Source organism: Mobula birostris, chromosome 8 (assembly GCF_030028105.1).
Source record: "Mobula birostris isolate sMobBir1 chromosome 8, sMobBir1.hap1, whole genome shotgun sequence".
NCBI classification, from domain to species: Eukaryota; Metazoa; Chordata; class Chondrichthyes; order Myliobatiformes; family Myliobatidae; genus Mobula; species Mobula birostris.
In genome coordinates this window covers 82,498,191-82,520,427 of record NC_092377.1, presented here as the reverse complement: position 1 = coordinate 82,520,427, position 22,237 = coordinate 82,498,191, and the positions used below count along the sequence as shown (strand labels likewise).

The 22,237-nt window shown below is 37.6% G+C and overlaps 1 protein-coding gene and 1 long non-coding RNA gene across 4 annotated transcripts in view; one reads left to right on the top strand and one right to left on the bottom strand.

Moving 5' to 3' along the window:
• Window positions 1-22,237, top strand: part of LOC140201437 (uncharacterized) — a 31,267-nt gene that overhangs the window by 7,587 nt on the left and 1,443 nt on the right. The window contains exon 2 of the long non-coding RNA XR_011886857.1: window positions 12,263-12,380. This is a non-coding gene — a long non-coding RNA (uncharacterized lncRNA). The remainder of the gene's footprint in view (window positions 1-12,262; window positions 12,381-22,237) is intronic.
• gpcpd1 (glycerophosphocholine phosphodiesterase 1) overlaps window positions 2,524-22,237 on the bottom strand; it is a 72,789-nt gene continuing 53,075 nt past the window's right edge. For all 3 annotated transcript variants that reach the window (XM_072265544.1, XM_072265546.1, XM_072265545.1), the window contains 8 exons: window positions 19,379-19,456; window positions 17,735-17,774; window positions 15,335-15,393; window positions 14,927-14,992; window positions 13,708-13,844; window positions 7,838-7,973; window positions 7,585-7,745; window positions 2,524-4,395 (listed from right to left, as the gene is read on the bottom strand). In XM_072265544.1, coding sequence (XP_072121645.1) covers window positions 4,152-4,395; window positions 7,585-7,745; window positions 7,838-7,973; window positions 13,708-13,844; window positions 14,927-14,992; window positions 15,335-15,393; window positions 17,735-17,774; window positions 19,379-19,456 — 921 coding nt within the window. In that variant the 3' untranslated portion in view covers window positions 2,524-4,151. The remainder of the gene's footprint in view (window positions 4,396-7,584; window positions 7,746-7,837; window positions 7,974-13,707; window positions 13,845-14,926; window positions 14,993-15,334; window positions 15,394-17,734; window positions 17,775-19,378; window positions 19,457-22,237) is intronic.

The following is a 22,237-nucleotide window of genomic DNA, read 5'->3' as shown; positions in this document are numbered from 1 at the left end:
ACGAGGAAGTGGTTTAGAAGAGCTGGACAAAGATCATGCAGAAGGAGGCATGTTATGTCTGAAAATAAATGGGCAGGGATGGGTATGGCTGTTGATGGCAGGTTATGCTATTGATTTCTTGAGCACTTGTCAGAAGTACAATTTAAAGAAAGCAAGAGATAAAGATTCTCCATTTTAATTTGTGTTCTAACCCCAAAAGCAACACAGATGGACATGGTAGGGGAGAAATGTATGTTTTCTGTGAACAGCAACTTGCTTATGGCCATCCTAAGCAGGTACAAGCACCCTGCCTTAGTTGACTATTGAAACATTTCCTTAGTATTTATTATTACTTCCTAAATGTGGACCTCAAATATAGAGATTCAACAATAAAACAATCTAGGACAAAGTGGAATAAAATGTACAAAGCAGCATCTATGGGAAAACCTGACATGAGGAATAGGGTCAAATGCAGGCAAATGGAACTAGCTCAGGACAGCATGGATGAGTTGCTGAAAGGCCCGTTTCTGTGCTGTAAACTCTAGACTTTAGGAGGAAAAGACTTACAAAATCCCTTGCACAACACCAATGAAGGTTTTTTTTTTGAAGAAAGCTGTCAGTTGCAATATAGAAAATGTCAATTACATACAGTGAGACCACAGATTTTATTCAAGAACCATTTGGAGTAAAGATGGGAAATGCTGTGAATACTCAGTAGGCCAAGCAGCTTCCACCAACACCCACTGAGCTGAAGACTCAGGGCAAAGATCTGCCCCTATAAAGTATCATATACCTGTGATGTCAACCCTATTACTCGCTTCATTAATGTTGCTTCAGCATTTTGCAGTTTGAAGCACTTGTGGAAACTGGACCATGGTGTTCCAGAACTGTAGTAGACTGCCTGAAGTACTCACAATGCTGTGTGGCATTATGCTCCCATAGGTTCCATCTAGCTTTGATACTTCAGCACGGTTCCAATTGGGGACAGGACCCACCCAGGCCACAGTTCCATTCTCAACCATATTGACTTTGACTCCAAATCGCTAAACTTGTGACCAGACCTTCCAAATGAGACAATGATGTAAGCCTTGTTCTCTCCCCTTCTTCCACAATTTTCCTTTCAGAATCCTCTTCTACTGCAAACCCATGTCACTGAAGTTATATACAGTGAATGGAGTAAATATGATATTCCCTGACCTGGCAAGTTTCCAATTTACCCATTTTCTCTAATTCTGGTGTTTAGTTACAGCTGAAATTTAATCTCTCCAACAAATTTTAAATTCATCCCTAAATCTCACCATCCCACTCTACCCATTATATAAAAAAAATGCTCAAGTACAACTTATTGACCAAGTCTTACTTCACTGGCTTCAAAATCTTTGTTCTACTTGGCATCAAATTTTGTTTGGTAGTGTTGCTGGTTATGTCTTGCAACCTGTATGTACATCATTAAAACAGGCTCTTCATAATCTTTCCAATGAAGATAGCCTTCAGAATTGTTTTGCTCCTGTACCTTTACCCAAGACATTAGTTCCTCTACTTCTGATGCAGCAAAAGTATTCATTTTACATGAAGTTCTGTTTCAGAGACATCTAAATTATCTTGTGATTTGTCATTCTGGTGCACTTCTTCATACTTAAATACATCTATAAGCTTCCATTTACCCAACACCTTAAACTTAAAGCATCAGGCATTTCTTAGAAGCATGAAGAAAATGGGTATAAGTTACAAAATTAAAGAACTGGCACTTAAATCTAATTGAGGTGGTAGGTTTTAAAAGGGATGTAAAATGGAAGAGAATAGTGTAGATATTTTGGAAGGGAACGTTAGCGCCATTAAGATTCACTGCATAATTAGATCCATTAAAATGGCAGCTCTCTTGGTCTCAGAGGCTTCTCTGGGTCACATGACCCTGGTTGATATTGGTAATACAAAATACTGCAAGTCTAGCTGATTGGAAAGATCAACAGTGGGGAAGCTGCATGGCCTGTTATTCCACGGACTCAACTCTCATGCTGTGGCAACACATACTGCAGCATCCCCCCCCCCCCACCGCCAGAGGAAAAGGCACCGGAGGTTGTGTAGGCGAGAACAGAGGCATGGTGGGACCATTATATCCATGCAGGGTTGGGAGCTGGGAGCTGGTGCTCCTGTCATTGCTGTTCTCTAATGTTCATACCCTGATATGCAAGCTGGATTGCCTTTGTCTGCAGATGAACTGCTGTATGCTAATTCTTGCAGAAACGTGGCTCTGGGAGAATATCCCATGTACCAGAAATCTTCAGGCCCTGCCACACAGGGACACGCCAATATTTTCTGACTATGTACAATTGCACCTCAGCCTTAGAGAAACCGTTTAGTTTAGCTGTATGCATGGGTACAGCTGAAAGACAATTGAACCTTAATTTTACTTGATCAGTCTGTGAAGCAAAATAAGAATGTTTCAATTATCAAGATCTCAAAAGTAATTTTCCAAGTAGTGTTAAAATAACTAAGAAAGGAGCAGCTCAGTCCCGAAAGAGTGAAGAGACCACAGACATATTCAGTGTAACAATCTTTTATCACTTTTAAGATCAAGTTAGCAGGTTAGCTATTCACTTATGCAATAAGTGCACATGCAAATTATGAATTTCAGCAATGCTAGCTTGAATTGACTTGCATATTCAGAGTTCATAATTCAGTTTACATTAACATTTCTATTAAACCAATATACAGCTTCTGAAGCAGTAAAGGAGCATTAACTAGCTGGAAACTTGGAGAGATGCAAAACCTGATAGAATCACAATACCAGATCAATTCAAAAATTTTAATAGTACAGTAAGTGTTAAGAGTGAACCATCTTGTTTAATGACCATTCATCAGGGATATAGCTGCCAAGTGTAAAGCATATGAAGAGGCATCCTCACTTGTATATAGACTCAATTATACTTAATATAATGTCAAAAGAAGTTAAAAGTACAAATTAAATTTTGGGATCAAATGAGGTGAACAAGTTGCTCAATCTCTGTTCTCAATTCATTGCCCTAACTCAGATAGCAACACCAAATTATAACTTTTATTTCCAAAAGTGAATTAAAATTCAACACTGCAAATATCAATTTAACACAATAGAAGAGCCTTATAGTAATTTCCCTGAGACCATAACAAGTATCAGACTACATATATACAGTATTGAATCTCAATGAGATATTAAATTCGAATTTAAAATTTTAAATGTGCACAAAAACCCCAATTCCATGTTATTACATTTCTAAATTAAGATGGACATATCCACACTATTTCGCAAAACATGATTTTTAAATAGCAAATTTACTAACTGTACGTCAAGTCAAATCCTTAATCGTGAACAGCAATCGTACACAGCTGCTAAAGTTTATGCAAAAGACTTCAAAATGCTGGGACTAAGAATCAGCTTTACAATTGCCATTTCCTTCACATGAAGCTATAACGACAAGAGTCCCTATAGTACTTCAGTAATACAGTTAGTATACCAAATTACATAACTTTGTTCTTTCATTGCATTCTCGTTTATACGAATGAAATATTGAGACAATACCTAATTTAATTCAGTGAGGTCAGTATTTGTCACTTGAAAGCAAATAAGTTAACATTACAAATTTTGTTACGGGTAATGGAAAGTTGTAATGTAATCTATATTTGTACACTATCTACATGCAAAGAAACATTTGATATCTAGATAGTAATGTATATATTTTGATCAGAATGTCAGAAAAATCAAATGCAATTACCATCCATTTTATAAAAATGTTTATGGCAAGTGTTTATTACATGAGGCAGATATTCTTGCTAAAATTGACTTAAATTATAAATCAGGCCACTCCCTTCTCAATTTGTTGAAAACTGAGTTTTCTTCTTCAAACAAATTGGCATGTGCATATACCCGAATGTGAAATCCTTGCCCAGATAAAAATTAACCAAATACCAACACAACCTTACAATATAAACACTAATGTAATGCAAACCCCCTCATCCATCCGAGTTTAAATGGCACAAAATATATACAAAATAAAAAGCATGAACTCTCCAAAAATACATTCACAGAAAATGTTTCTTTTAAACTAATTGACAATGTGAAAAGGAATGAAATTGTTCATGTTACTCCAAAGGAAGAAACCTAGTAACACTGCAACAGGAGCAAAATCAAGGACTGATCAAAATGAACTACAGCTTTGCCCAGAGTCTGATTCTGTACTGTACATTTCCTGCTCGCCACTTTTTATTTCACTTGAATATGTACTTCCATTGTCATCGTGCCCTGGAATTGATTGGCAAGTGAAGTGGTTGATATCAGGACAAGAACAATCAACAAAGGCTTCCTCTGGTAACTGTTGCTTCAGTTCATCTAATTTTTCAACTTGGAATATATTTGTCTGCCCCAGCATAAAGTCACAGATCCTGTTTAAAATAAAATTTGTAACATCAATTAACAGAAAATACATTAGTGAGGTAGAACTGGATAATTCAGTTAGTTACAAGAATGAACAGCACAAAATAAAAGTCAATCTCAAATGTATATTACTAGATGTCGGCCTGTCTAATGAACTGTACAAGAATCATTCAATCCCTTTCACAAGAGGACAGACTGCTTCAGCCAAATACTTCTACAATACAAGCTTTACAATAATGAAGTTGGTAGTCAATTTACATATACATTAGCTCTAATATGTATATTCCTTCTGATTTTGGGATAATCATTGGCCCCTGCTTTCAAATACCCAAATGATCCTATACATTCATCCAAAAGTAGAATGGGCCCCAATTTGAAAAGACAGATCACTCCATCAGTACTCGCCTTTTTAGGTAATTCAGGTATAGTCTGTCATATTTAAATATACAATTAAAACTTAATTTTCATTTTTAAAATCTATTATCTACCAAAAACATCTACCATTCTTCACAAATTCTACATTACAGCATGTAATATCTAAAATGTAGCAACACCTTTCCTTGGGAGCAAAATTTATTAACTTTGTGCACATAGTGGCTTGCTTTGACAAAAGTTCTGATGGTGTTTTCCTGAATGCTTTGGGGGTGGGGGGGGGGTGAGAGAGAGGAGGAAAGAAACTTGAATGGCTTATTAAGACAATCCACTGCTTAGCAAAGGGAACAAGAGCTAGACAACATAGGTTTAAAGTGAAAGGGGAAGAGATTTAAAAAGAGACCCTAGGGGCAATTTTGTCACACAGAGGGTGGTGTGTATATGGAGTGAGCTGCCAGAGTAATTAGTTGAGGAAGGTACAATAATGTATTTAAGAGACCTTTAAGTATACGGATAGGAAAGGGATATGGGCCATATGTTGATATAGGCAGTGCTGTTTTGGGAATTGCAAATTGCAGAAGATAAAGACAAGCTTTATTTGTCACATGTACTAACTTAGGTGGACACCTTAGTTGACATGGACAAGTGGACCTGAAGAGCTTGCTTCCATCCTGCATAGTTCCATGACTCCAGTGAACAAAGGACTTCGGATGTCAATAGAGATTCACCATCCGATTTGGAACAATCGACAAATGAGGCAAGGATATACAAGTTCTGTTCCAGTTCTTCTTATACATCAAGTTCAAAGCAGTCAAGCGTACAACAAATGGAAAACAACCGTGGCATTAAAAAGTGCAGACAAAGTTACAATTGGCAATAACTTGTAGATGATTACAAATGCAACTGAAGCTGGGAATAAATTTCAGGCTGAGCCATTGCTCAATCCAATAAAAGATATGGCTTGCTCTTTTTCAGAGATGTTCTCACATTTCTGCTTTAATGAAAGCAACAAATACAGGAGTTACAACCTCAAAGAAAGTTAGGAGTCAATAGGAAACCGGATGATGTGAAGAGCATGAACAACACTCAACTCTAGAAGACGTGACATTGATATTATGTCCAGGATTTATTGCACAATGATAATAGCTCAAAGCAGTTATGGACTGTCTTTTGAAAACACCAATTTACATGGCAAAAATACAGGTGTCACAAGGATTTTGGCCCAGCAGCAAATGAGTAATGATCTGCCCAGAACAGGATTCCAAGTTACCAAAAGATATTGTTCTATTGAACAAGCTTGAATTAAGGATTTAAGATGATGTGAAATAATGCTCAGCAAGTTGCTGTACTCTTATTTGGCTCATGATTACATTAAGGTACATTGCCCCAAGTCTTGACGGTGTTAACATTCAGAAATGGCAATAAAACAAACTACCTTGATCTTGGATGGCATCTTTTTGGTGCTGCTGTAACTTTCATATAGGCAAATGAAGAATATTCAAACACACAGACTTCCACTTTGTGGTTGACATAGAGCTTTGAGGATGTATCCAAGTGAATCTCTGACCAATATATGCTTACCTAATCCTATAGCTTTTAGTCAATTCCCACATTGTTGATAATGAAGGTTGCAGGCATGAAAAATATGGATGAATGCTCAGAGAAGTGGGACATTCACTAAAGATGCTCACTGAACAGTGCAAATGGCATTTGCTGATTATCAACCACGAGTTCGATGTTGCCCAAGACTTTACGTGGCAGATAAGGAACTCATTCACACAAATTGTAAACAGAAGGACATGTTTAAAGATGATAAAACATTGAAATAAATTAAATAGATTGGTCCCCAAACACTGGTTTAACCCTGAAGTGCTGCTTTGGGAATTGGAAATTGCAGAAGATAAAGATAAGCTTTAATTGTCACATATACATTGAAATATCAAGAGAGTGAAATGTGTAATTTGTTTCATATCAAATTAGCAAGGACTGCGCTTGGCAGTCCACAAGTGTTGCCATGCTTCCAGTGCCAACATAACTCACTAACCTAACTGTATGCCTTTGAAATGTGGGAGGAAACTGGAGCACCTAGAGGAAATCCAAAACCCATGCTAGCACGGGAGACAAATAAACTCCTTACAGAGAGTGATGAAAGTGAACCTGGGTTACTGGCGCTGTAAAACCAGTAAGCTAACCACTATGCTACTGTGCCGCCCCGTGTCCAATTATCATACCATAACTGGTCTCTAATAATCACTTGCTTGGGCTTCTTGTTGCAGACACCATCAAATGCTCCCATGTTACATATTATCTGCCTTTTAAATTATCTATCAATTCCCCGCATTTTACTTACGACCGAGTTACTTCTTTCAAATACACAACAGAAAATAATTATTCAAAACTCAAACCCGTTAACTGAAGTATACAGATTTGTTGCAGTTTCACAGTGTTAAGAACAAAGAAGGAAATTGGAAGTGAAGTGACCTTGAAGGCATTTATAATTGTACATCTTAGAAAATGCTATCAGTGACAATGCTGTGTATTTCTTTTCCAAATTTTCAGGTTTAAAAAAAGTGTACTCTTCCAATTTTGCCCTTAGTCCAATCCTTAACCTAGTGTAGTGACTGACATCTGCTATCTCACGAGGCACAGCAAACCACTGCATTAAACTGCTACCACTTTAAGTCCATAAAACAGAAAGTACATTTTAAGTCTTAATGAAATCTGCAAAGCTTTCAAAATAAAACTAAAACTGTTACCAGTTACGTACATCAGCTACTCTGCACAGTCTACTCTAGTATGATTAAATTTTGCTGTATTGACCATACCTGTCATAGATAAGGCCATCAATTCCTTTCTGCTTCAGCAACCTCCTATTTTCTGACTCATTGGTATCATCACCCCAGCAAAATATGACTAATTTTTTTGATTTAGCTTGTTGAATATACTCAGGATTTCGCAGCAAGTCCTCTGTGTGCACATTGACTCCCTATTAAAAAAAAGGAAATCAAATTAAAAACAAAGTACTAAAATTAATGCTCACATTAGATTGTGGAAATGTATAGAATTATTAGTACTTACTAGAAGGTTTTCTGACTGTGCAAAACTCATTGCAATTGGTGTAGTTCGGCATCGGAGATCCATAAGCTCTGGATAGGCATCAGTATTGCCTTGGGTCAAGAAAAGTACTGGATACTTGTTTTGCTTCTGCCTGATCCTAGAAAAACAAAGAATTTTCACTATGGAAGAAACATTAAAGTCTCTCCTTTTTGCAATTTCCTGTCAGAAAACATGTTTAAGTATAGGATGTCCTTTTATCTACATACTGTACTTTATTAGAACTCAAATATTTGGGCTCTATTCACATCAGGGGCACAAAATATATTCTTTTATTTTGTAATTTGCTATTGATGGCTGAAGTGGTTTTTACATTCAAGAGATGAAGGCACCACAAACTTCAGTATTCAGCATTTAATTGCCTATCCTTAAATGCCTTTGACAGCAAAGTGAACAACATCACACCTTGGATAGCTTCAAGAAGGTAGCTCACTATCACCTACTCAGAGAATGTTCTGGGATCTTGTGTCTAGCATTAATGATAATTGTTTATGTTTGTTGCACTTGTGTAATAAATCTACAATAATAGACACCAATTTATTCAAACTGCATGAGGAAATGCAATAACAAACTTGCGCTTTGAGTTGATTCAGTTTTCATCATTTGGAGGAAATAAAATTGATCAATGCCGAAAGACATTACTTTCTTGATGCCTAATGACCAGTTTGACAGTACTCAAAGTAATTTAAGAATTAGTACGTAAAACATTAACTGCACACGATAGCTTCAGAAGTATCAAGGCAAACCAAGGAAATGAACAGAGGGACACATAGGCAAATTCTTGAAGTGGACAAAACATTAAATACAGTGCCTTATAAAAGTATTCAGCTCACAACCCTTTATTCACATAAATAAGTACTACAACCAGGGATTTTGATCAATTGAACTGAGAATTTTTATTTCTGAATCACATGCTTCTTTTTTCACAGTTGAGCCCAATAAACAGGGAAAATTGTAAAGCATGAAAAACTAAAAAAAAAAATCAAAAACTGAAATGTGAGCTTAAGAGTATTCATGTCCCTTTGCTCTGTACCTAGTTAAACCACTTCTCACAGCTACTACAGCCAGCATCTTTTTAGATAAGCCTTTGTGCCAAGCTAATAATGTGACGAGGCAAGATTTGCCCTTCCTTGCAAAATTGCTCAAGCTGTGCCAGGTTAGTTGGGGAGCAGTAGTGAACAACAATCTTGAGGTCTTGCCAGATGTTCGATTGGATGACGGTCGGGATTCTGACTGGGTGTCACAAAGAAATCAATTACCTTCATTTGAAGCCACTCCATGCTTGCTCTGGCATTATGCTTTGGATCATTGTAATGTTGAAAGATGAACTTCCTCCCCAATTTAAGCTTTCTGGCTAGCGGGTTTTTATCCAGGATCTCTGTACTTAGCAGCATTTATTTTCCCATCAATTCTGACCAGATTTCCAGTCCATCCCACTGAAAAGCATGTCCATAGCATGATGCTACCTCCACTATACAGTAGGGAAGGCATTACCTGGCTGATGCTTAGCATTAGATTTATGCCACATATACTATGTCATGTTGAGGCCAAAAAGTTCCACTTTAGTCTCATCTGACCACAAGACCACTTTCCACATCTTTACAGTATCTTCTAAATGATGTTTTGCAATATCTTGATGGGCAAGGATGCTTTTATTTTAGCCAGGGCTTCTTCCAAGCCACTATTCCACAAATACCCTTTTTGCGCAAGGCCTTAGAGATTATGGAGCAATGAACTTCAGATTCTGGAGGCCCAATCAGTGTCAGGAGCAGAGCACTTCAAAGGAGTTACTTGTAGTCCGGCGAAGCTTGTATGAAAGGAGCGCCTCGCGGGCGTTTGGACATTCCAGAGGCCCAATCAGCGGTGGCAGCAGAGCACTGTGAATTAAATAAATAAAAGCACAGAAGGGCCATTGGTGGAAGTGGGCCAGCCATGAGAGTAGGAGCATCAGGCTTTGACTCAAGTGGCTTCGACAAGAAGAGGCAGAAGCCAAAGAAACAGGTCAGAAGAGTTAGTTTTCTTTCCTCCCCTTTCGTTATTGCTTATTTGGTCGGTTGCCCATTATACAGTGCAGGCAGGATGGCAGATATGGCAGTGGAATGCTCCTCCTTTAGGATGTGGGAATTCATGGAATCAGATAGTTTCCCTGATGACTACACCTGCAGGAAGTGCAAATAACTCCAGCTCATGAAGGAGCTGGAGCTGAAATTGAATGAACTTAGGATCATCCGGGAGGCAGAGCAATTGATAGGTGGCTTTTCAGCAGGTAGTTACACCCAGAGTGCAGAATTCAGGGAGTAAATGGGTGACACCGAGAGGGGTAAAGGAAGAAAGAAGTCAGTGCAAGGTCCCCTGTGGCCATTCCCCTCAGCAACAGGCTTTGGATACTGCTGAGGGGGATGACCTATCTGGACAAGGCAGCAGCAGTCAGACCAACAGCACAGTAGCTGGCTCTGAGCCTCAGAAGTGTAGGGTGAAGTCAGGCGGAGCAATAGGGGACTCAATAGTTAGAGGGACAGACAGGAGATTCTGCAGTAGCAATAGAGACGCCAGGATAATGTGTTGCCTCCCGGGTGCTAGGGCCCAGCACGTCTCTAGGCAGTATGGACATTAAGAGAATACGTTGGAGCTTCTGAAAGGTATTAAATTAGATAGTTTGCCGGGACTGGATGAGATGTACCCCAGGCTACTGTGGGAAGCGAAGAAGGAGATTGCTGAGCCTCTGGCGATGATCTTTGCATCATCAATAGGGACAGGAGAAGTAGCAGAGGATTGGAAAGTTGGAAACTTTCTTCCCTTGTTCAAGAAAGGGAGTAGAGATAACCCAGGAAATTATAGATAAATGAATCTTACTTCATGGTGGGCAAGTTGTTGAAGATCCTGACAGGCTTGATTTATGAGCATCTAGAGACATAATTTGATTAAGGATAGTCCGCATATCAAGGGCAGGTCATGCCTTACGAGGCTAGTTGAACTCTTTGCGGATGTAACAAAACACATTGTTGAACGTAGAGGCAGTGGATGTAGTGTATATGGATTTCAGTAAGGCACTTGATAAGGTTTCCCATTCAAGGCTCAGTCAGAAAGTATTGAGGCATGGGATCCAAGGAGACTTTGCTTTGTGGATTCAGAATTGGCTTGCCAAAAGAAGGCAGAGGGTGGTAAATGGTTCAAATTCTGCATGGAGGACAGTGACCAATGGTGTTTTGCAGGAATCTGCTCTGGGGCTCCTCTTTGTGATTTTTATAAATGACTTGGATGAGGAAGGTAGAAGGGTAGGTTGGTAAGTTTGCTGATGACACAAAAGTTGGGGGTGTTGTGAATAGTCTGGAGGGTTGATAGAAGTGACAGCGTGACATCGATAGGATGCAGAACTTGGCTGAGAAGTGTCAGATGAAGTTCAACCCAGATAAGCGTGAAGTGGTAGGTCAAATTTGAAGACAGAATATTAATGGTAAGACTCCTGCCAGTGTGGAGGATCAGCAAGATCTTAGGGTCCATGTCCATAGGACACTCAAAGCTGCTGCACAGGCTGACAGAGTTGTTAAGGTGGCGTATAGTGTGTTGGCCTTCATCAACCATGGGATTCAGTTCAAAAGCTGGGAGCTAATGTTACAGCTATACAAGACCTCAGTTAGACCTCACTTGGAGTATTGTGTTCAGCTCTGGTCACCTCACTACAGCAAGGATGTGGATACTATAGAGGGAGTGCGGAGGAGATTTACAAGGATGGTGCCTGGACTGGAGAACCTTTTCTCCTTGGTGCAAAGGAGGATGAGAGGTGACCTGATAGAGGTGTACAAGACAACAGACATTGATCGTGCGGATAGCCAAAGGCTTCCCCCGCCCAGAGCTGAAATGGCTAACATGAGGGAGCATAGTTTTAAGATGCTTGAAAGTTGGTACAAGGGGGATGTCAGAGGCGAGTTTTTCCCAGAGTGACGGACGTGTGTGGAATGCACCACCAGTGACAGTGGTAGAGGTGGATACAATAGCGTTTTTTCAGACTCTTAGATAGATACATGGAGTTTAGAAAAAGAGGGCTATGCAGTAGGGAAATTCTAGGCAGCTTCTAGAGTGTTACTTGGTCAGCACAAAATTGTGGCCGAAGGGCCTGTAACGTGCTGTTTATTTCTATGTTAACTCTAGTTACAGCCACTGATTTCTGCAGCTCAGAGTGACTGTTGGCCTTACAGTAGCCTCTCTTACAAATACCAATCTTTTCCAGCAACTAAGTTCAGCAGGCAGCCTGACCATGGTTTCATGATGGACTGCACTGATCTGAGTTATATTCAGTGTCTTCGAGATAGCCTTATACCTTTTACCTAGATTTCCTCTATTATCATTTCTTTGACTTGTCTTGAATGCTTTTTTTGGTCTTCATTTTAGTTTGGTCTGTTGAAAATCTACCATACTGCTGGACCTTACAGAGAGAGGGGGTATTTATTCTAACGAATTCATTGAAGACAGATGGATGATCTTCCAATTTTCTACATCACCAAAATGGGTGAGTTGGTAAGATAGTATACAGTACAGCACCTCAGGATAGCTTGTGTAGTAATTACAAAGGGAATGGATATATTTGTTCAGCTCACAATTTGGGTTTTTCAATTTTAGTAAATTGTTGGATAGGTTTTGAAATTTTTCCTCTGATTCGACATAATGCATGATGTTTTGAAGATTAACTCAAAAAATCCTACTTCAATATACTTTAAATTGAGAAAATTAGACAGTAAAATGTGAAAATTGTTGTGAGGGCTGAATCTAGTTTCAGTTAAACTATTTTAATTAAAACAGATCAGTCTGACAAATTGTTAAAACAATGTGGACAGAAACTTATCAGCAAGATTAATGCTAATTTACCTAAGTGGTAATGGTACAATGGTTTCCAGAATGAAACATTCAGGCTCTTGGAATTATCACATTTAAACTTCATGTCTTTCCAACATACATACCCTGTATTTCCTACTCAGCAACTCCAACCTCCACACACACCCCCACCACGATCAATGCAGGTATTTTTCCACATTCATACAAATTCTTCCTTTATGGAAGAATAAAGGGAATAATAAGTGAATTTCATTATAGACAACTGAACTGCAGTTTGTGGAAGCTGACTGATTAGCTACATCAGTGTAACATGGGCCTAGTTAAAATAATTTACTAGATCCTCTCTCAGTAACTATACCTTCTTTCACTAGTCAAAATCTCAGAGCAACTTTTATGTGTGTTGCTTGAATTTCCAGCATCTGCAGAATTCCTGTTGTTTGCAACATTATCACACCTGCTTTCCTTTAACAAATAGCAATACCGTATACTCATCCACCTTTCACATGGTAACATTGTCACTAAAAGTGCTAAAGCCAAGCAAAATCAAAATAAAGATACAACAAATAGAAGATAAAACAGAAAGTGCTATTAACTCTCAGGTCAGGCTACATTGCAAGTTAAAGATACATAACAAAGGAATTCTAAAGGAATTTGAGCTTATTCTCTGCTCAAATGCCTAACCTACCATCCCCAAAAGCAGTCTGGAAAACTTTGTTTAGTCCCTTCAGGGCAAACACTTTTTCTTGAGTCCAGAGATGAAGTCCAACATAAACAAATCAATACAGCAGGAAGAAAAATCTTTGTACAATTGCATGGAGTCTCTGGAACAAGATATCTAGATTTTAGGCAACCGCAATAAAGTGTTCCTTTTTGTTAGATATCTTGGATTTAAACTGCAGGTAGCACTACCAAAACATCACGGAGCAAAAATAATACTTACTAAAAATGCAAGAGATGAAGATCTACAGATACTTATTCTTTTCAAGTATTAATTTGAAACTTACATAGAACAGACATCAGCAACAAAGGAAGAAAACACTATTTGACGGTTAGATGCATTTTCCAAGGTACATTTTAGGATGACATCAATAGCTTTATTCATGTCCAAATATGTTGGCAAGTTACCCTCCCAAGTACCATCCTATAAATGGAAGAGAAAAAAAAACACCTTGAGTTTCTGTAGACAGCAGGCACAACAAATAAATTATATATAATAAGCAGTGGACAGAGTGGAATCTCAAATATACTGAGCAATATTTTTCTGCTACATTACAGATGACAGTGATCCAACACCTTCCACTTTTTCTTCTCCTGCAATAGTTGACTCCCACAGCAGTTATGCTTGTGGCCTATCAAGATTGCTTATGAACTCTTTCAAACTCCTTGCACTGTTTGGATATTTATATCAAAAAATCCTTTTGCAGGGTCAACAGCAGAACATTTTAAGCTCAAGATATTTGGCAGAAGACTGCCCTTTAAAAATTCCTACATGTTTATGGTTTACCATTTTCTTTGATAGAAGCAGCTTCAATAATGTAGTACATTTTTATTATCACTATGAAGTATCACTGAATAACCTGCACAACTTATGGATTAAGAACCTTGAGTCAGAGACAACTGTTCTACTAAGCTAAATTTTGCAAATTTACTGTATCAACTGCTTTCCCATTTTATTTGGATATTGAAATATCCCTTCATAATCTGATTCAAACATCCAAGTGCAAGTTCCCTCTCAGTGCTTAATGAAAACTAATGCATCACTTAAAGAAACCCAACACATTACACATCAGGACTACACCTTGACTGTAGTTCTAGAGGTGATATACAAAACCACTTCTATAACTATAGTGCCCCATCACAATGGTTTTAGTCTCATCAATCTGCAAAAGTAGATGGAATTAACAACTGGAATATAATAAGCCTTACAATTTTTGGACTGTACATTATATACTAATAAAACATTGAAAGCAAAAATTTGAGCAATTGTCATCGTGTTTTAGCATTTGCTCCCCTAAAAGTTAACAGTAACATTTAGTAATTTCAATTTACACCAGTAATGATCATCAAGAATACATAAACCTTGTCAAAGATAGTCTTTCATCTAGTTAGTCATGATGTTAATACTATAAACAAGGTTATCTGGTTGCTGCACTGACCATATTCCCAATAAATCCTACCAAAGATACCCAGCCAATGTACAACTATGGAGTGTAAGGCACTTACTTTTTGTTGATAGGGCCATTTAATTTCAATGTTGAACCCAATATTCTCAGGCACACATAATAAAACCTAAGAAGAAATTACACCATTTAATTTATGCGGAAAGCACCTGCTTCGCAAGTAATCCACAAAATTTCAAGTACAAATTTTAACTATATATTAATATCTTTTGTAATATAAGTAATACACAAACAACCACTTCTAATTGATTCAGAACTATTGTGCATAATTAAATTGCCAAAAAAAAACTATGGCAACTGTCACTGATCAAAGACAACAATGAATACTTATTTCTTCCTACTTATGAATATCTGGACACTAAGCAGTCTCACATTCAAGAGGATAGAAATGATATTCAATTACATTGTGAAAATTCTGTACAAGTTAGATTTTGTTCGTTAAATAACACACCTGTTGTAAGGAAGGAAATGGCTGGTTGTCTGAAGCATCATTTTCATCATCCAAATTTTCTAAGGAATTAAAAATTCAGGAAGCTCACATGAATTTTGAAATTAAAAATGATCTTCCTATAAAATCATGTATAAACACAGTAACATTTACACCAAAGGTTAAATTAACTTACCTCAGTTAATGCCTTCAGCTTAATGAATAACTGAAAAAGTAAGCTATTGCTTAGACAATTTTCAAGCAGACTTGCTTTCAAAAGGGACAAAAAGATCTATTCGTGAAATCGATGTTATCCAAGATGTTCCTTGTGTAAAAATCACAATTTAAGGAAAATAGCTTCATATGGAGGACTTTAATCCCTCTTTCCTAGAAGAGGATAGGATTTCTAATCCTGGCTAAAGTCGTCAGAAATGACCAGTTTTCCGGGACATTATTCTATTACCCTGTTTTTGGAGTTTATTATAGACAATGCGATATTTCAAATGGACATACACAAACCAACTGTATTTATATCAGGGGTAGTACAATAAAAAATGGAAAGCAACATTGCTACTTCAGAACATTAATGACAAGTACAAATTGGAAATAGTACTGATTTATGAATAACACATGGAAGTATTATCACCATGACTTAGTTTAAAAAGTTATGTGTGCATTTCACTGTTTTTACTGCATCTCCAAGAGAATTTGCATGTTATTTTCACGAGCAAAATAAAAGCTATTCACTCGAGCATACATTCAAATCATGGCATCTATAGATAATTATTTTAAATGAAAATACAGGAGGGAAAGGAAATTTTAGGTGAAGATTAATTCAAATATTTTCTAAGTAGATAAGACCAAATAATGAAGGAAACAAACCACCACTAGCCTAATTCAAACATTGTCAGTGTGATGGCCATTTACCATCACTTTCGCTGCTAATGAGGTTTTAATTGAGTAACCATATTAAATGAGGCCAGAATTAATGCAAGACTGCCACTAGTAACATCAACCTTCTTAAAAGATACATTATAAATTAGGTTAAGCCAATTTTACCCATCACAATTCTTAAACATATCCTATAGGACAAGGCACCGAAGTTAAAATGCAAAGGGTCGGAACAGCTTTTGTCCCCATTTTATTGCTTTACACGAATGGAATCAATTCTCAAGCAGATAATAGCCTAGCATTTGACTCAGACTCAAATTGTACATTTAAGGCTCCATGTTGAAATTTCATACATATAACACAGTAATTGAATGCTCCATTTCATTCTCTATGCTTCTGAACCCAATCTTATATACATTAAACTAATGAAACATAAAAATTATCAACATAGATTTAAATATAACAAGTTTATAATTGAACTCTTTGCAGCCTTCCTTGCTCAGTTCAATTTAGTTACCAGAAATAAAGATAACTTTCCAAACCAAAAGTCTCTTCTCCCTTTTCAGAAGTGAGCTCAGCTTAAACAACTACTGACGTGAAATAACTTTGCACTGATGTATTAATCTGTTTATAAAGGACTTTTCTGTTTCATCTATTTTAGACACAGCAAATATGGTCCAGCAACTTTTACTATGATTACAGTGAAACAGTTAAGCGCATACTATCAATTCAAAATAAAATAGGTCATTAAATAACTGCATTGTACAGGTTGTACAGGCCCAGCAATTTCCATGATTTGGTACAGATTGCTACTACTTAAGACCTAGAACTAAGATCTGTATTAAACTGTAGCTAATTTACCTACTGGTGGAACATTTTCAATCTTAGCCAACAAAATTTGCAACATAAAGAACCCAGGTTATGGACAGAACAGTGCCTGCTCAGAAGGTGGTGATCTAGGGAAATTCCTGTTGTCCGGTCCCAAAGGTTTTCTCAGACTGGAAAGTTTCAACCTGTACTTACCTTACCTATGATTAAGCCAGATACAAATTAAAGAAAAGGGTTTTGGTAGAACTATTGTACAGAAAGAATTAAAACATGTTTTAAAAACTGTGAAACTCCTTTTTAACAGGCATCTATAGAAGCACATAAGTTGGGTTGTTTCAACAGGTGACCCAGCCATACTCTTCAGAGATTGTCTGCCTAGTGTCAGTTGTCGCATAACCAGGACTTGGTCGGGGGGGTGCACAGGCAGGGGGCAAAGTGGGTGCCAACCTTGTCCAAGGGTGACCTGCAGGCTGGCAGAGGGAAGGAGCGTCTTACACCTCCTGTGGTAGAGAGGCATCGCCACTCAGCCACCCATGGTTCACTGTATAAACACATTTAAAAACCAACTGACTGAATAAACGATTTTCTAGTCTGTCATTTCGGAGACCAATTAGCATGACATTGTGCAAGGATTTCAAATTACAATACTAAAACTATAAAATCAATGTAATGGGGATTGTTGAAAAATTCTGATGCTATATTTACCTTTATCAGCATTCACCTTCAAAGCAGCCACATGAGCCAACTGAAAAATAAAATTGGCAAGTGACTGTACCACTTAATTATGTAAGATAGCAGTAGAACATTAGTTCACTGTTGTGCTTATGCTTCACTTTTCTGTAATACATAACCTTGTTCAGTTAAGAATTAACATGCCTCTTTGCTTACAGGAGTTTAACTACTTGAGTAAAATGGGGATACTGTAGTTCAAAATAAAAGAGCATTCTGAAAACTAATTATTTGATTTAAAACTTAATAACCTGCAATTTTGAGAAATGTCACTAATACAAGTGTAGATAACGTTAAAAAGTATTACTATATAATATCAAAACCCTCAAGTAATTTTAATAGACATTTATTGACTCCTCTTTCCCATATCATGCATTCACAGCTAAAACTTGTGTCTGATCTGCTCACAATTTATCACAGCAGCGTGTACCAAGAGCTTATACACAAACTTGCCAATATTTGGTGTCAAACATGGAAATATCCCTTTTAAATTCGAAGCAAAGTACACTAAACGTACAGGCCATGAGCAGGATTTTAATAGAATACCAAAAGCATAACTGAAACAAACTCTAACCATGGGACACTATAGTGAAAATCACTGAATCAAATTTCTGGGTAAGATACTTAACTTAAAGATATTGGATTATATCAGCAACAATGATCAGTGTTACTTAAAACAAAATGACAAGCACTCATTTCAGCAGAATTGAGAAATATGTGATTGAAGGAATAGTTAAGGAATGTACAACTCAGTGGCCACTTTATTAGGTATACCTGCTTGTTAATGCAAATATCTAATCAGCCAATCATGTAGCAGAAACTCAATACATAAAAGCATGCAGACATGGTCAAGTAATTCATTTGCTGTTCAGACCAAACAACAGAATGGAGAAGAAATGAGATCCAAGTGACTTTGAGCATGGAATGACTGTTGGTGCCAGACAGGATGGTTTGAATGTCTCTACCTAATAAAGTGGCCAGAGCGCAAGTGTAATCCTCAATTAAAGGAGCAAAAACAAACTTAATGCAGTAATAAAGAACAGAAAAATGTGCAATAGTCAAAAAGCAAAACAAAAAAATAAAGATACTGGAAATCTGAAAAAAAAAAGAATGCAAGTAGCTATAAACCTGCCAGGCAACATCTCTGGAGAGACACCACCAACTTGTGACATATCAATTTTCATCAGAAGAGACATTGGCTTGAAGTGACAATTGTGATTCTCTTTTAAGAAATGCTGATCGACTTGTTTCTCCAACATTGTTTCTAGCACAGAAGTCATTAATTGTCTCTGGTTGTGACCGTGCACTGATAAGTAAAGCTAACTGGATTCTTAACCACACCACTGTTTTATTCTTATTGTGCATTAAAGTCAGTGACTAATGAGGAATGAAAACAATTTGAGGATGGCTGTGGGTAGTTTATGGACAATAAAGCCATACAATTTCCCTCTTTTCATTGGCTTGTCGTTCACTCCATCTTAGCACGTCTTGTTTTCTTGGTTAGCTTTGCAATACATGTCAACTTAGGCCAAATTTGACTGGGGGGAAGAAAACAGCTTTCAATGAATTCACTTACACAATTGAGAATATCACTACATTTTCTTAATTATAGTTTCTTACCTTTAATAGTTGTAACTGTTCAAATGTAAGTTCTTTTACAGGAATTTCAAATAATTCTGAAGATTCTTTGTCCAATTTCTAGGAAAAAAAGTTTCATTGCTTAGTATACATTACACAGGTTTCCAAAAGCATTGCAACACAAGGTTATAAAAATACTAATTTTAGGATTTAACTAACTTTTAAAGGATGTGCAAAATATTCAACCATAGTTATCAAGGTTACAATACAAAAAAAATCTGTGCAGTAAATGAAGGAGGTTGTCAAAGGATACAGCAGGACAGTTGGAGGCATGGGTGGAAAAATTGCATAGTTTAACCTAGACAAGTGTTACATGTTGCACTTTGAGGGGTCAAATATAAAAGAAAGTATACAGTCAATGGCATGACCCTTAGGAGTATTGACATACAGAGGAATATTGCAGGTGAGAGTCTATAGGTCTCTGAAAGCGGCAACACAAATCAATAGGGTGGTAAAGGAGGCACCAGTGGTGGTGGAAGCAGATGCAACAGTGACATTTAAGCAGCATTTGGACAGGTATATGCACTTCAAGAGGACCAGAATATAAAAGCAAAAATATAATGCTGAAGCCAAGGAGATGGTCAGATCACATTTGGAGTATTGTGAACAGATTTGGACCCAATATCTAGAGGATATTGTTGGTAACTCCAGGAGATTTGCAAGAATGATTCCAGAAATGAAATGTTTAGTTTATGAGGAGCATTTGATGGCTATGAGTGAGTGAGTACATAGGCCTGTACTCACTGGAGATTAGAAGAACAATGGGGATCTCACTGAAACCCTCCAAATATTGGAAGCTGAATAGAGTGGATATGAAAAATATGTTTCCATTAGTGGGAGATATGAAAGTGGAGGGATATGGATACTGGGCAGGCAGTTGGGATTGGTTTAATTTGTATCACGATTGGCAGAGATATTGTGGGCTTAAGGACTTGTTCCTTCCTGTGCTGTCCAGTTCTGATATAATTAAACAGAAGTTAAGTGCATTTTAAAGCAGATTTTGCTTCCACTCCTCCTAAGAAAATTTTAGAAAAATCAAATCTATTTTATCCTGACTCTACACTGGTGCAAGAAAAGCAACACCTAGTCTGTGGAAAATTGACAGCGATTCTCTAAATGTTAGTACTACTAAACTAAATCAAATAAATGAGCTTTATGATGCAGACATGAAGGAAACCATGCCAATTTCAGCCTAGTATCATATGCTTCCAAGTTCCCCAGAACCTCATTCTTAAGAATCAACCACTGAAGTTAGACTTACCAGTCTATCATTTGCCTCCCTCCCTTAAATTGTGGAGCGACATTTGCTATTTTCTAGTCCTCTGTAACCATGCTGACTGACTTGAAAGACCACTGCTAATCTCTCCACAATCTCTTTCAGAACCCTGGAGTGTAGTCCATCTGGTCTAGGTGACTTATTCAGGCCTTTCAGTTTCCCAAGCGTCTTCTCCTTAGGAAGATCACTCACTTCTGTCTATGACATACTCTAATTTCTAGAATGTTGTTGGTATCTTCCACAGTGAAGACTGATGCAAAATACTTACCCAGTTCACCCGACAGTTCTTTGCCCCCCTTTGGTACTTCTCCAGGGTAATTTTCTAGCAGTCTACTGTCCACTCTTCGCTCTCTTTTGCTCTATCTGAAAAGACTTTGGTATCCTCTTATTCCATCTTCTCCCCTCGTTTTTTTTAAAGTTGCCTTCTGTTGGTTTTTAAAAGCTTCCCCATCCTCTTGTTTCTCACTAATTTTTGCTGTATTGTATACCTTCTCTTTGGCTTTTATGCTGTCTTTGCTTTTTGTTATACTTTTGACTGAAGAAAGCCAGCCTAACAAAGATGACTTCTTTTGTATCAGGTGCCATTAAAGAGAATTTCGGATATCTAGTTGGTGCGTGGCCAAGTGGTTAAGGCGTCGATCTAGTGATCTGACGGTCGCTAGTTCGAGCCTCAGCGGAGGCAGCGTGTTGTGTCCTTGAGCAAGGCACTTAACCATACATTGCTCTGCGATAACACCGGTGCCAAGCTGTATCGGCCCTAGTACCCTTCCCTGGGACAACATCGGTGGCGTGGAGAGGGGAGACTTGCAGCATGGGCAACCGCCAGTCTTCCATACAACCTTGCCCAGGCCTGCGCCCTGGAAACCTTCCAAGGCGCAAATCCATGGTCTCACAAGACTAATGAATGTCTATAAGTAACAGGAATGTCATCAAGCTAGCCAAGTAGTCAATCATATTAAATCTCTTGACCCGTAAATCAGGAACATGTTTTTAGGAGGGGAAAAAAACTATTAGCTACAGCACAGGGACAGGCCTTGTGGGCCACGAAAACTGTTTCAATCACCAACGACTGACTTACACAAAAAACTGGGATTACTATATTCTCCCCACATTCTACCACTCACCTACATGACAAAGACATTTTACAGTGGCAAATAATTTACCAACCTGTATGCCTTGGTGATGTGAGAGGAAATGGGAACACCCAGAGACCCACGCAGTGAGAGAGAATATGCAAACTCCATAGAGCTAACACTCAGGATTAAAATGCAGGTGACAGCTGCAGTCAGACAGTTCTACTTGTTGTACTGCAGTTTTAAAAAAATTTTTACAAAGCACTAAACATTAAGTCTGTAACATACATATGTATGTTTATCATAGCAAAATTATTTTTTAAAATAAATCTTAGAATATGTTATACTATAAAATGAGGAAATTATAATACACAAACACCAATGTGATTTTTTAAATATATAAAGCAGCAACGTTGGCTCAAAACTTGCACAAAGGATTTTCAATGCATTTAACAATGAAGCTAATTAAAAGTAGCTGAAATCCATTTAATG